General features: G+C 45.2%; 1 protein-coding gene across 1 annotated transcript in view; it reads left to right on the top strand.

Annotated features, from left to right (window-relative positions):
• Positions 1-15,408, top strand: part of LOC147101269 (transcription factor CP2-like protein 1) — a 71,877-nt gene that overhangs the window by 13,732 nt on the left and 42,737 nt on the right. The window contains exons 3-6 of the mRNA XM_085966562.1: positions 995-1,071; positions 2,023-2,128; positions 6,177-6,283; positions 7,381-7,533. Of these exons, the coding sequence (XP_085822688.1) occupies positions 995-1,071; positions 2,023-2,128; positions 6,177-6,283; positions 7,381-7,533 (443 nt within the window). The remainder of the gene's footprint in view (positions 1-994; positions 1,072-2,022; positions 2,129-6,176; positions 6,284-7,380; positions 7,534-15,408) is intronic.

The following is a 15,408-nucleotide window of genomic DNA, read 5'->3' as shown; positions in this document are numbered from 1 at the left end:
GAGGTTGCGGTCCAGGTTGGACTTGTTAAAACCAAATGTGCGGAGGGAAGTCGAAAACAAACAGTTCCAGCATATCAATAACAAGCCCACTCGGAGTTTTGAAATAGGACAACCGGTGTTAGCCAGGGACTATAAAAACGAGAAATGGCAATCTGGAACAATTCGGGCCAGACAAGGACCCCTGATGTACACGGTAGATGTTGGTGAAAATGTAATGCGACGTCATGCTGACCAACTGGTGGGATCGAGAACAAAGGTCGAGCCCATGGTTACGACAGAGACAACCGTGGAGGAAGTTAGTGAACCTGAAGCATCTACCTCAGAAGTGAATATACCTGATGATGATGTCCTATCCATAGGGGATCAACTAGATGAGTCACCCCAGCAACGAGAACCAGAGACCCCTGAAAGGCGTTATCCGTCTCGGATCAGGAGGCCTCCTCAGAGACTGAATCTGTGAACTGTTTTTACATGAAGTTGTGTATATATGTTATTATGTTATGTTAAATGGGGAATATATACTGTTAAGCTAAAAAGGGAGGATTGTGGTGTATGTAACCGTTCCACCTTTAAGAGAACTATTTTAAGAGATGCACTACTTTATCTTGGCTGCTGTATACTGTAATACCGGTGGTGACCACACCGGTATATAAGTGCTGTGTAATGATTTATTGGGCAGTTCAGCCTGACCTTCGACTAGTAAAGACCTGTTGAATTTATTCTTGTGGTCTGTGTGCAGTGATTCTTATTAACAATAACTAGAACACACAGACTTAACAGACCCTGAGCACTGACAACTATAATTATCCTATTGCTGCCCCATCTGAGAACAGATGCCTCAGCATTAGCTGGGGATTGAACTTGGGGCCTTCCAAATGCATATGGCTCTTTAACTCATTGGATAAACCTGCTGAGGCATCAGGAGAGCCTCAGAGGACTTTTAAGGTACTTGCATGGTTTCTGTGCCTTCATGTCTATGTTGTTTCCTATTCAGGTCAATCATATGAGATTCGGATGCTGTGCAATCAGAATGCGAGGGGACTGTTGGAACCAAATGGGAAGATGCTGAAGGTGAGTCCTGCACAGAGTGGGGAAGGGGCAATACAAGGGAGGATGAAATGAATAAAGATCTGAAACATGGGTTTGGCAGTCTGAACCAAGTTCCAAACAGATATGAGCCAGATGTTGAGGGACAGCCCCCTTAGATAGTAAAATCAGAACTGGAACTACTTTCACACCATATTTTTATGGTACACGGTTACCTCCAGGCCGCAGATGCTACTCACCCCCTAGGTGCCTGTACAATGGCTCAACACCCCATTTGATGCCACTGCTCAGTGCAATACATAGGAAAATAGGAATTGCTAGAACAAAAATGACCAAGGCCCATCTAGTTCGCCATCTACCATCTGGTAGTCACATGATACGACGATAATGGAATTGACTAATCACAGCAATCAATCTCCATCAATGAGTCTACAACAGACCCAGACATGAACCGAGAAAAACCCCCAGTGGTGGAGAGCTGTGGAAACCGTAGGTCCAAAGTCACCTGTTCCTTCCAACACCCTCCAGCCCAGTTCCCCAACGGTACAGGGAAGGATCCCAGCATTGAGGGCCTTCCATCTGGGGCTCCTGCATCCACAGGATGGCAAGATGGAATGCACGGGCATGTCCAGGAGGAAGAAAAGAGCAAATGATCAGAGCATTGTAAAGGGAGAGAGAGAGGTGGGGAGGCGGAGAGGTTTAGGGAGGGAGTTTCAGAGCTTAGGGCCTAGACAGCTGAAAGCACGGCCGCCAATGGTGGAGCGAAGGAAGTTAGGGATGAACAAGAGGCCAGAATTGGAGGAACGCAGAGCTCTCAGAGGGTTCTTGATGGCTAAAGGAGGGGGAGGGAGAAAATTTGTTGCCAAAAATTGTTTTGAGTTCTGGTAGTCGCATGATAAGACGATAATGGAATTGACTAATTCCACCCCCCGCACCCCAACCACCCGCGCTACCTTTGCCTTGTTTTCTTTGCAGAGTATAGTCAGGGTGGTCTTTCATGACAGACGCCTGCAGTACAGTGAACACCAACAGTTCCAGGGCTGGAAATGGAACAGGCCAGGAGACCGACTGCTCGATATTGGTACGTTCCTTCCACTGTCGGCATCGCGGGTGTTGTGCTGAGGGCTTTCAGAGTTCTGGTCTTCACCGAGGGTGACTCCGCTGAATCTCACTGCCATGGAGAGAGCTTGGAATATCAAAAAAACTGAAGCAGCATAGGGCTAATTCCATGTTCCCGCACTCCCAGCAGGGTCACCATGTTTGAAGAGAGCATAGGACACAGGACTCAACATTGTCTTCATAAAACCTAATTGGATGTTCCCTTGATGCCCCAGTAACTAAATGCATTGCGCAGTATGAACTGAGCCATCCCGACCACAAAGGCCCAGGTTGGGTTCCTCGTCCGTGCTGGATTAGTCTGAGTGTTTTTTGGCAAAGGCATTTTGGAAAGTGCTCACAGGTTAAAGACCATACAGCAACTCATTACAACAACAAGAACTTGCATTTATATAGCACTTTTAAGAAACATAAGAAACAGGAGCAGGAGTAGGCCAATCAGCCCCTCGAGCCTGTTCCGCCATTCAATAAGATCTTGGCTGATCCAATCTTGGCCTCAACACCACTTTCCCGCTCTCTCCCCGTACCCCTCGACTCCCTGTAGTTCAAATGTCTGTCAATCTCCGCCTTGAATATATTCAGTGACTCCGCCTCCACAGCTCTCTGGGGCAGAGAATTCCAAAGATTCACGACCCTCTGAGAGAAGAAATTCCTCCTCATCTCCATTTTAAATGCGCGACCCCTTATTCTGAAACTATGCCCCTTAGTTCTAGATTCCCACACGAGGGGAAACATCCTCTGCATCCACCCTGTCAATCCACCTTAGAATCTTACATGTTTCAATAAGATCACCTCTCATTCTTCTAAACTCCAATGAGTATAGACCCAACCTGCTCAACCTTTCATCATACGTCAACCCCTTCATCCCAGGAATCAACCTCATGAATCTTCTCTGAACTGCCTCCAATGCAAGTATATCCTTCCTTAAATATGGAGACCAAAACTGTACGCAGTACTCCAGGTGCGGTCTCACCAGCGCCCTGTACAGTTGCATCCAAACTTCCCTACTTTTATACTCCATTCCCTTTGCAATAAAAGCCAACATTCCATTAGCCTTCCTAATTACTTGCTGTACCTGCATGCTAACTTTTTGTGTTCCATGTACTAGGACCCCCTGATCCATTTGTAGCTCAGTAGTAATGTAGTAAAACATCCAAAGGTGCTTCACAGGAGAGTAAACAGACAAAAAATAATTGACACTGAGCCAAAGAAGGAGATATTAGGACAGGCCACAGAAGCTTGGTCAAAGAGATGGGTTTTAAGGAACGTCTTAAAGGAGGAGGGAGAGGCAGAGAGACTTAGGGTGGGAATTCCAGATGGAACCGGGATTGTACCAGATTGTCTGTAACTAAAGCCAACCTAATCGTGATGAGTGAGAAAGTGCTCAAAAACCCCGTGCGAGATAACATGAACAAAATGTGTTTGATCAGATATCAAATAATTTGGTTCCCCTAAGGGAGATAACAAGAATCCCAGGCAGTGGAGGAAAAACAGGACTATGTTCAATGAATAGTGTGATAATTAGCACATTATTGGACCCTGTTAGTGAGAATATTGGGATAACTTTGTGAATTTGCACTCCCAGTGAGGAGCATTGCCTGCTGGGAGCACGTATTGAGGATTTAGGCACGAAGATCAGCGGGCTTCACATAACTGTCCAAACAGAAAATCCTGCCGGGCCAGGGCAAAGCTGTGCAGCACACATTTGTAAGGTTTACCCTCATAATTTGTCGAGTGTTGATTAATGATTCAACTATTCAGGACGTGGAAAGGTCTGTGGTCACCTTATGCCTTGTTTCTACTGCAAACATTGAGACTGGCTTCTCCGACATCTGATAAGATTGGAGGGTGATGTTGTTTACATTAGACACCGCTGGTGATAAGACCGCACAAGAAGGAAATAACGAGAATGAGAAGAGAGAAAGCATAGAATCATAGCATCATAGAATGGTTACAGCATGGAAGGAGGCCATTCTGCCCGTTGAACCCGTGATGGCTCTCTGCAAGAGCACTTTTGCCCTTTCCCCGTAGCCCTGCAAATTTTTTTCTTTCAGGTACTTATCCAACTCCATTTTGAAAGCCGTGATTGAGTCAGCCTTCACCACCCTCTCAGGCATTCCAGATCCAAACCGCTCGCTGCGTAAAAAAGTTTTTCCTCATGTCGCCTTTGGTTCTTTTGCCAATCACCTTAAATCTGTGTCCTCTGGTTCTCGACCCTTTTGTTACCTCTGTTATCATGGACATGGCTAAACTACTGTATAGCCCATAAATCCTACACCATCTGAGTGTTCGCACGAGACACTGACATAAACGAGGATTCAGTTGCTTCGTTCTAGTAGAATTCACACAACTAATTTATAACTGGTATCGGCAGGCTTTGCGGCCTTTAAGTAGTGGAGTTGTGGCAGGGAGCATTATTGTTAAAAATGTAATTTTTCTTTTGATAGGCTTGTATAGTTAAAATAGATAGGATTTAAAGTGGAGGCTGCTGCTTTGTTGGAAACAGAGTTACGGAAACTGCAACAATATCTGTGAGGAAGAGGCCAGTTCTCTGTACATGAATTAGAAAATAAAGGTTCTCTTTGATAGGGGGCAGTGTGATTAAAATGTTAACATATACAGAATCCGGCAGACTAATGTGTAATTCCCGACCGCCATGTATTATGGTAGTGTACTGGAGATAAGGAAAGTGCTAGGAAAGAACATAGAATCACAGACTAGTCCAGCACAGAAGGAGGCCATTCGGCCCATTGAGTCTGCACCAGCTCTTTTGAAGAGCAATCCAGTCAGTCCCACTCCCCCGCTCTTTCCCCATATCCCTGCAATTGTTTCTCCTTCAAGTATTTATCCAATTCCCTTTTGAAGACTACAATTGAACCTGTTTCCACCATCCTATCAGGCAGTGCATTCCAAATCCTAACCACTCGTTACAGATATAAGTATAACATATAACTGTTACAGGCCTTATTCCACTGAAGACGTTGCTTGACTTTTTCAATTAAATTGCTTGAACTTCTTCGAAGAGAAGGAGAAATATTCTTAATGCTTAAGAATATTCCAGTGTTCAACAGTTTTCTGTTCACCATTATATGTCATCACCATTCATTTCTCGCCCAGCCACTTCTGGCAAGCTCTTGGAAAGGAACAATCCTCACATAATACATAAGCCCTTCTTATAGAGCTCCATATACCACTGTACATAGAGAGTTATGACTCTATGTACAGTGGTATATGGAGCTCTATAAGAAGGACTTATGTATTATGTGAGGATTGTTCCTTTCCAAGAGCTTGCCAGAAGGAGCTGGGCAAGAAATGAACTCTATTAACCAGTCATCCCAACATATGTTTGCAAATTAACAACTGTTCTTTATAGTATTGTGTCTATGTTTTTTACTGCTATGCAACATGTTATTTGTGAATAAATCTGGCCAGTAGCTTAGTCTGTACTAATCTATCTAGCATTGTGCTTGCTTTCTGCCTTCCAGATTGGCAGGAGTTGTAGTGGGCACCCTACGTGCTCTGCAGAAAAGCAATTTACCACGATCGGGGTGACTTGTTAGAGCTGGGATATGCTCGCTCGGTGTAGCAGAGAAATTTCAGGTTTTAATTCGTAAGGGACACAGCCTGCTTCCATAAACAATCAGCAAGGCATTGGAAGAAGCTAAAACTGTAGGGCATAACGATGTAATGTATTGGTGTGTTACCCAGTTATACCGTGCAGTTAATGGCAACAGGTTTGCAACCACAATTCCTCATACGGTGAGTTGCCAATTCCCTTTGGGCCATCGGGGTGGGGGGGAGGGGGTCGATCAGGGCCATTTTTGTTGTACACAATGAAGTCAAATACAACGAGGCAGAGAACCCCCGGAGCATGTCGCCAGCCATTCTTTGGCCAGGGAATGATTCTTTGGTCTGAAGCACTCGGACGTAATTGAACGAATCCATCATTTGCTGTGGTTTGCTTTCACGCTGTGACATTCTTTCCGCTTTCTTAAATTATTTTGTTACTTCAGATGTTCCTCTGTCAGTTGGAATTGTCGACTCGCGGGTAAACCCCACCCTGCTGAATGCTGCCGAGTTTCTCTGGGACCCAAAGAAACAAACCTCAGTCTCCATTCAGGTTTGTGTCTTCCACTTTCTTTTCCCTTTCTCTATTTCACTCCTTTTTCCTCTCTTCCTCTCTACTCTTCCTCTCTTTCTTTTTTTCTTGCTCTATTTTATCCTTTTTTTCTCTCTCTCTTTATCTCTTCTCATTCTCTTGCCTTTTTCATCTCTTTTTCTTTGTTCCAGTTGTCTCCTCTCTTTTTTGTTTCCCTCCCCCCCCCCCCACTTATCCCTCTATATTTTCTGCCTCACTCTAGCCCCAACCCCTCGCCATTTTTTGTCCCAGTTTCCCTCCCCATGTCTCCTTGGGCCATGCCAGGAGGATAGTGACCTGCCCCTAGACAGTACCCCTCCATCACCAGGTCCATGTTTAGATCATGCACAAGAGCAGCCCACTGGGTCACTCACATTTAGATTTTCCTTTCCTCCCTGGCATTATGTTGGCATCTCTGCTGTTATGGCACAGCAGAAACTGATGTCCTATCACTCCATGGCACAACGCTTTGGAACTCAACTTGGTCTACCATTGAGTTGCCTATCTCTGGAATGTCACAATTAACCAATTAGTAATCTCCTCCTTCCCTCTTTACAGTCTCAATGTTGTCAGCTCCGTCGCCTTCATAAGAAAATGTTCCACAAACCTTTTTGCTTGACATGGGGAAGGAGCTAGAAAGGATGAGTGTCATTTTAGCCACAATTAAGTGACGTGTTTTAATACAATTTATATAGGTACATCTTATATACTTATAAAAGCAAGGTTAAAGATACATTGCTTTGATGCAGTCAGTGCCTTTTTAATAACTACACTTGAGTGGAATATTTGTCACTTTTAGTCAGTAGTGTTCCACAGGATCTAGATCAAGAGTGGGACAGACACAGGCTGAGGCTCCTTCCATTCTGCACCAACAGCCAACCTCTACCCAAGGGTGTTCGCCAGCGTAAGATGTCCATTTCCCATACCAGCCAACTCTTCCATTGCGATTGCAAAAGGAGCTCCAATTAAATAGTGCAGACATCTTATTCAGCCACAAGAAATAGCAGACTTATCTCTGCAGACCTCGGAATTCCAGTTGTGATTGGAGACGCTTTACTAACCCTGCTCCTTATCGACAGGTTCACTGCATCAGTACGGAATTCACCCCCAGGAAAAATGGCGGAGAGAAGGGGGTCCCTTTCAGAATCCAGATCGACACCTTCAAGATGAATGAGAACGGAGACTACACGGAGCATCTGCACTCTGCAAGCTGTCAGGTTAAAGTCTTTAAGGTACCAAACTTTCCCACCACATTTAGAACAGAATGTCATTATAATCCATTCATCACTGTCAAAAACCAGCCACAGCTGGCAAATAGCCCTCCACACTTCTCAATGTAGGACAGGGTTTTGTTGTATAGTATTTAGCAACCTTACCAAGTAAAAGAAAAAAGAAAGACTTGCATTTATATAGCGCCTTTCACGACCACCGGACGTCTCAAAGCGCTTTACAGCCAATGAAGTACTTTTGAAGTGGAGTCACTGTTGTAATCTGGGAAGTAATTCGATGAAGAATTTAATGAAGAATTGTTATAGTTCGTGTTTCTTATATCAGTTCTTTTTCAATTCATCAGATCCACTAAAATCTATTGCAAACTTACAGTGTTTCTGCCATTTTTTTCCTTCCATTTATCAAAGTATTAACTCAATCTGGATACAGTTCCGTGGGTGCTGTCTGCTCACTGGCATCTCACCCAAATGGCAATTCTTCATGTGAGAGTTTAGACAATGAGAGTCAACAGACTATTTCATAGAATAGTTACAGCACAGAAGGAGGCCATTTGGCCCATCGAGCCCGTGCCAGCTCTCTGCAAGAGCTCTTCAGCTAGTCCCACTCCCCGCTCTTTCCCCGTAGCCCTGCAAATGTTTTCCTTCAGGTACTTATCCAATTCCTTTTGAAAAGCACAATTGAATCTGCCTCCACCGCCCTTGCAGGCAGTGCATTCCAGATCCTAACCATTCGCTGCATAAAAAAGTTTTTCCTTATGTCGTCTTTGGTTCTTCTGCCAATCACCTTAAATCTGTGTCCTCTGGTTCTCGACCCTTCCACCAATGGGAACAGTTTCTCTCTATCTACTCTGTCTAGACCCCTCATGATTTTGATCACCTCTATCAAATCTCCCCTCAACCTTCTCTGCTCTAAGGAGAACAACCCCAGCTTCTCCAGTCTATCCATATAACTGAAGTCCCTCATCGCTGGAACCATTCTTGTAAATCTTTTCTGCACCCTCTCTAAAGCCTTCACATCCTTCCTAAAATGCGGTGCCCAGAATTGGACACAATACTCCAGTTGAGGCCGAACTAGTGTTTTATAAAGGCTCATCATAACTATGCTTTTTTAACCACTTTCTCAACCTGCCCTGCCACCTTCAACGATTTGTGCACATATAACCCCAGGTCTCTCTGTTCATGCACCCCCTTTAGAATTGTACCCTTTAGTTTATATTGCCTCTCCTCGTTCTTCCTACCAAAATGTATCACTTCGTACTTTTCTGCATTAAATTTAATCAGTCACGTGTCCACTCATTCCACCAGCCTGTCTATGTCTTCTTGAAGTCCATCACTATCTTCCTCATTGTTCACTATACTTTCAAGTCATCTGCAAATTTTGAAATTGTGCCCTGCACACCAAGTCTAAGTCATTAATATATATCAAGAAAAGCAGTGGTCCTAGTACCGACCCCTGGGGAACATCACTGTATAAATTCCTCCAGTCCAAAAAACAACCGTTCACCACTACTCTCTGTTTTCTGTCACTTAGCCAATTTTGTATCCATGCTGCCACTGTCCCTTTTATTCCATGGGCTTCAACTTTGCTGACAAGCCTATTATGTGGCACTTTATCAAACGCCTTTTGGAAGTCCATGTACACTACATCAACGACATTACCCTCATCAACCCTCTCTGTTACCTCATCAAAAAACTCAATCAAGTTAGTTAAACACGATTTGCCTTTAACAAATCTGTGCTGGCTTTCTTTAATTAATCCACACTTGTCCAAGTGAGTGTTAATTTTGTCTCGGAATATCATTTCTAAAAGCTTCCCACTACCGAGGTTAAACTGACTGGCCTGTAAAAAGAAAGAAAGAGTTGCATTTATATAGTACCTTTCACAACCACCGGACGTCTCAAAGCGCTTTACAGCCAATGAAGTAGAGTCACTGTTGTAATGTGGGAAACACGGCAGCCAATTTGCACACAGCAAGGTGATAATGACCAGATAATCTGTTTTTGTTATGTTGGATTCCCTTTTATGTTAGCTGCCAATCTATTCGCATACTCTCTCTTTGCCCCTCTTATTTCCTTTTTCACTTCCCCTCTGAACTTTCTATAGTCAGCCAGGTTCTCACTTGTATTCTCAACCTGACATCTGTCATATGCCCCCTTTTTCTGCTTCATCTTACTCTCTATCTCTTTAGTCATCCAGGGAGCTCTGGCTTTGGTTGCCCTACCTTTCCCCCTTGTGGGAATGTACCTCGACTGTACCCGAACCATCTACTCTTTACAGACACCCCATTGTTCAATTACACTTTTGTCTGCAATCTTTGATTCCAATTTACCTGGACCAGATCCATTCTCAACTCACTGAAATTGGCTTTCCCCCTATTAAGTATATTTACTCTAGGTTGCTCCCTGTCCTATTCCACAGCTAATCTAAACTTTATGATACTATGATCACTGTTCCCTAAATGTTCCCCTACTGACACTTGCTTTACTTGACCCACCTCATTCCCCAGAACTAGATCCATAGAAACATAGAAACATAGAAGATAGGAGCAGGAGTAGGCCATTCGGCCCCTCGAGCCTGCTCCGCCATTCAATGCGATCATGACTGATCATCCAAATTCAGTACCCGGTCCCTGCTTTCTCCCCATACCCCTTGAACCCTTTAGCCTTAAGAAATATATCCAACTCCTTCTTGAATATATTTAATGAACTGGCCTCCACCGCCTTCTGTGGTAGAGAGTTCCACAGGTTCACCACTCTCTGGGTGAAGAAATTCCTCCTCATTTCTGTCCTAAATGGCCTACCCTTTATCCTTAGGCTGTGTCCCATGGTTCTGGACTCCCCGACCATCGGGAACATCCTTCCTGCATCTAGTCTGTCCAGTCCTGCCAGAATTTTATAAGTTTCAATGAGATCCCCTCTCATTCTTCTAAACTCCAGCGAGCACAAGCCCAATCGACCCAATCTCTCCTCATATGTCATTCCTGCCATCCCAGGTATCAGCCTGGTGAATCTTCGCTGAACTCCTTCCATGGCAAGAACATCCTTCCTCAGATAAGGCGACCAAAACTGCACACAATACTCAAGATGTGGTCTCACCAAGACCCTGTACAACTGCAGCAAGACATCCTTGTTCCTGTACGCAAACCCTCTCGCTATGAAGGCCAACATACCATTTGCCTTCTTAATCGCCTGCTGCACCTGCATGCTTACCTTCAGCGACTGGTGCACAAGGACACCCAGGTCTCGTTGCACTTCCCCTTCTCCCAATCTATTACCATTCAGATAATAATCTGCCTTCCTGTTTTTGCCACCAAAGTGGATAACCTCACATTTATCCACGTTATATTGCATCTGCCATGTTTTTGCCCAATCACCCAACATGTCCAAATCATCCTGGAGTTTCTCGACATCCTCCTCACAGCACACACGCCCACCCAGCTTTGTGTCGTCTGCAAATTTGGAGATATTACATCTAGTTCCCTTGTCTAGATCATTAATATATATTGTGAATAGCTGGGGTCCAAGGACCGATCCCTGCGGTACCCCACTAGTCACTGCCTGCCACTCGGAAAAAGACCCATTTATTCCAACTCTTTGCTTTCTGTCTGCCAGCCAGTTCTCTATCCAAGTCAATACCGTGCCCCCAATCCCATGTGTCTTAACTTTACACGCTAATCTCTTATGCGGGACCTTATCGAAGGCCTTCTGAAAGTCCAGATACACCACATCCACTGGTTCTTCCTTATCTATTTTACCAGTTACATCCTCAAAAAATTCCAGTAGATTAGTCAAGCATGATTTACCTTTTGTAAATCCATGTTGACTTTGTCCGATCCTGTCACTGCTTTCCAAGTGCTCTGCTATTACATCTTTTATAATGGACTCTAGCATTTTCCCCACTACCGATGTCAGGCTTACCGGTCTGTAATTCCCCGTTTTCTCTCTACCACCTTTTTTAAATAGTGGGGTAACATTAGCTACCCTCCAATCCATGGGTACTGTTCCAGGTTCCATCGAATGTTGGAAGATGATCAGCAATGCATCTACTATTTCTAGGGCCACTTCCTTAAGTACCCTAGGATGTAGATTATCAGGCCCTGGGGATTTATCGGCCTTCAATCCCATCAATTTCCCTAACACCATTTCCCTACAAATACTGATTTCTTCCAGTTCCTCCCTTTCATCAGACCCTATGTTCCCTGGCATCTCTGGGAGGTTATTTGTGTCCTCCTTTGTGAAGACAGAACCAAAATATGTATTTAGTTGGTCTGCCATTTCTTTGTTCCATATTATAAATTCCCCTGATTCTGACTGCAAGGGACCTACACTTGACTTCACCAATCTTTTTCTCTTCACATATCTATAAAAGCTTTTACAGTCAGTTTTTATGTTCCCTGAAAGCTTACTCTCATATTGTATTTTCCCCTTCTTAATTAATCCCTTTGTCCTCCTTTGTTGAATCCAAAACTGCTCCCAATCCTCAGGATTACTGCTTTTTCTGGCCAATTTATATGTCCCCTCCTTGGATCTTATGCTATCCCTAATTTCCCTTGTTAGCCATGGTTGAGTCACCTTTTTTGTTTTATTTTTATGCCAAACTGGGATGAACAAATTCTGTAGTTCATCCATGCGATCTTTGAATGTTTGCCATTGCCTATCCACCGTCAACCTTTTGCGTGACATTCCCCAATCAATCCTACCCAACTTGCGCCTCAGACCATCGTAGTTTCCTTTATTTAAATTTAGGACCCTAGGCCTAGAATTTCGCTATCGCCACGCCAGGTATTTAGCGCCCGAAATTTAGCGCTCGCCCGGATTCCCGTAGCTCCCGCCTGAAATTCAGTTGCAGCACCCCAAGAGGGAGGCGGGCGCTATTGCAGGGTTTGGCCGCCTCGCTTGGGGCGCTGAAAGTCAGTTTCAGGCGTCCAGCTGCCGCTGCGCCACCCGATGCGGTGCGGCAGGCTGGGGTACTGCAGGCCTCCTCCTTCTCTTAAGGAGGAGCTGCCTGCAGCCGTGAGATCGCCGCTGGATTCCCCCGGCAAATGAGCCCGGCACCACGGAGAAGTGCCGGGCTCGCGGGGGTCAGACACCAATGCCGCGGGGGGGTGGTGTGGGAGTCCGGGGAGGAAGGAGCGGCCAAGCGGCCGCCGGGAAAGCGGACGGCCGCACCTCCACCTTTACGCCCCGGCCTCTCGGAGCTGCAAGGCCCCATTTTACAAACGCTCCTTGCGCCCGCTACGGGTGAGGCGGCGGCAAGTGAATTTGGGCGTTGGGCCGGCATCGCGTTGGAACCGGGGCGCTGCGCACACCGATGACATCATCGGTGCCGGCGCAGCGCTACCGGCTAACGCCACCATTTGTGCTACACTGAATTCCAGGCTACCAACAGCGCCGGCGCTAAAGACCTCTTTAGGCGCTAAGTGGGCGCTAACACCACTGAATTTCTAGGCCCTAGTCTCTGAGTCAACTACTTAATTATTCATTTTAATGAAGAATTCGATCATATTATGATCGCTCCGACCCAAGGGGCCTCGTACAACAAGATTGCTAATTAATCCTTTCTCGTTACATAATACCCAGTCTAAGATGGCCTGATCTCTGGTTGGTTCCTCGACATATTGGTCCAGGAAACCATCCCGTAAACACTCCAGGAATTCCTCCTCCACAGTATTGTTACTAATTTGGTTAGCCCAATCTATTTGTAGATTAAAGTCACCCATGGTGACTGCTGTCCCCTTATTGCACGCTTCTTTAATTTCCCTTTTAATCCAGCAATGCCTCCTTCCTCGTTGGGCTGGAAACGTACTGATCAAGAAAGTTTACCTGAACACACTTCAGAAATTCTTCCCCTCTCTACCCTTTACACTATTACTATCCCAGTCTATATTAGGATAGTTGAAGTCTCCCATTATCACTACTCTATAGTTTTTGCACCTCTCTGTAATTTCCCTGCAAATTTGCTCCTTTATATCTTTCCCACTAGTTGGAGGTCTATAGAATACACCTAGTAGTGTAATGGCACCTCTATTATTTCTTAACTCTAACCAAATAGATTCTATTGATTCTGTCCTTGATCCCTCCAGGATATCCTTTCTCTCCAGCACTGTAATATTCTCCTTAACCAATACTGCCACCCACTTCCTTTCTTTCCTTCCCTATCTTTCCTGAACACCTTATATCCAGGAATATTTAGTACCCAATCCTGCCCTTTTGTGAGCCAGGTCTCCGTTATCGCCACAACATCATATTCCCATGTGTCTAGTTGCGCCTGCAGCCCACCAACTTTATTTACCACACTTCGTGCATTCACACACATGCACTGTAAACCTATCTTAGACCTTCTTGTATTCTCTCTTAGTCTTCCCCCACCTAATACTGTACTATTTCTTACTCCAGTGCTATCTGTCTCTCCCAATCCTTTGTGCACCTTGTTTCCCCTTTCTAATGCTACATCCTGGTGCCTATCCCCCTGCCAAATTAGTTTAAACCCTCCCCAACTGCACTAGCAAACCCCCCCACGAGGACATTGGTCCCGGCTCTATTGAGGAGCAACCTGTCCGGCCTGTACAGGTCCCACCTCCCTCAGAACTGGTCCCAATGTCCCAGGAATCTAAAGCCCTCCCTCCTGCACAATCTCTCCAGCCACGCATTCATCTGCTCTATTCTCCTATTTCTATACTCACTAGCTCATGGCACCTGGAGTAATCTAGAGATTACTACCTGAGGTTCTGCTTTTTAATCTCTTTCCTAGCTCCCTAAAATCTGCCTGCAGGACCTCATCCCTATGTCATTGATACCAATATGGACCAGAACCTCTGGCTGTTCACCCTCCCCCCTCAGAATATTCTGCAGCCGCTCAGTGACATCCTTGACCCTGACATCAGGGAGGCAACATACTATCCTGGAATCACGTCTGCGGCCGCAGAAACTCCTGTCTGTTCCCCTATCGAATCTCCTATCGCTATTGCTTTCCCAATCTTCCTCCTCCCCCTCTGTACAGCTGAGCCACCCTTGGTGCCATGGACTTGGCTCTGGCTGTACTCCCCAGAGGAACCATCGCCCTCACCAGTACTGAATACTGGTTGGAGACAAAGAAAGAAAGATATAGCACCTTTCACAACCTCGGCATGTCTCAAATGTAGTCTCTGTTAATATGTAAGAAAGGCAGCAGCCAATTTGCGCACAGCAAGCTCCCACAAACAGCAGTGAGAAAAAGATCAGATAATCTGTTTTTAGTGATGTTGCTTGAGAGATAAGTATTGACCAGCACCATGGGGAGAACTCCCCTGCTCTTCTTCAAAATATTAAAGAAAGAAAGACTTGCATTTCTATAGCGCTTTTCACGACCACCGGACATCCCAAAGCGCTTTACAGCCAATGAAGTACTATTTGAAGTGTAGTCACTGTTGTAATGTAGGAAACACGGCAGCAAATTTGCACACAGCAAGCTCCCATAAACAGCAATGTGATAATGACCAGATAATCTGTTTTTTTTATGTTGATTGAGGGATAAATATTGGCCAGGACACCGGGAATAACTCCACTGCTCTTCAAAATAGTGCCATGAGATCTTTTATGCCCACCTGAGAGGGCAGACAGGGCCTCGGTTTAATGTCTCATCTGAAAGACAGCACTTGAGGGAGTGCTAACTTAGTTTTATGTGCTCTAGTCTCTGCAGTGGGACGATGAATCCACAACCTTCTGACTCAGAGGCAAGAGTGCTGCCCACTGAGCCAAGGCTGACAGTAGGAGGTTTCAAGCGTCATATGGAATTGAGGGCAATTTATTGACCTGGTTCGGAGATTGGCTGAGCGTAGGGAGAGAGTAGGGATAATGGGCAGGATGTGACTAGTGGCATCCAACAGGGATCTGTATTGG

Source organism: Somniosus microcephalus, chromosome 24 (assembly GCF_052327205.1).
Source record: "Somniosus microcephalus isolate GS21.2 chromosome 24, FLI_Smic_1.0, whole genome shotgun sequence".
Classification (NCBI taxonomy): Eukaryota; Metazoa; Chordata; class Chondrichthyes; order Squaliformes; family Somniosidae; genus Somniosus; species Somniosus microcephalus.
This window is presented reverse-complemented; position numbering and strand designations above follow the sequence as displayed.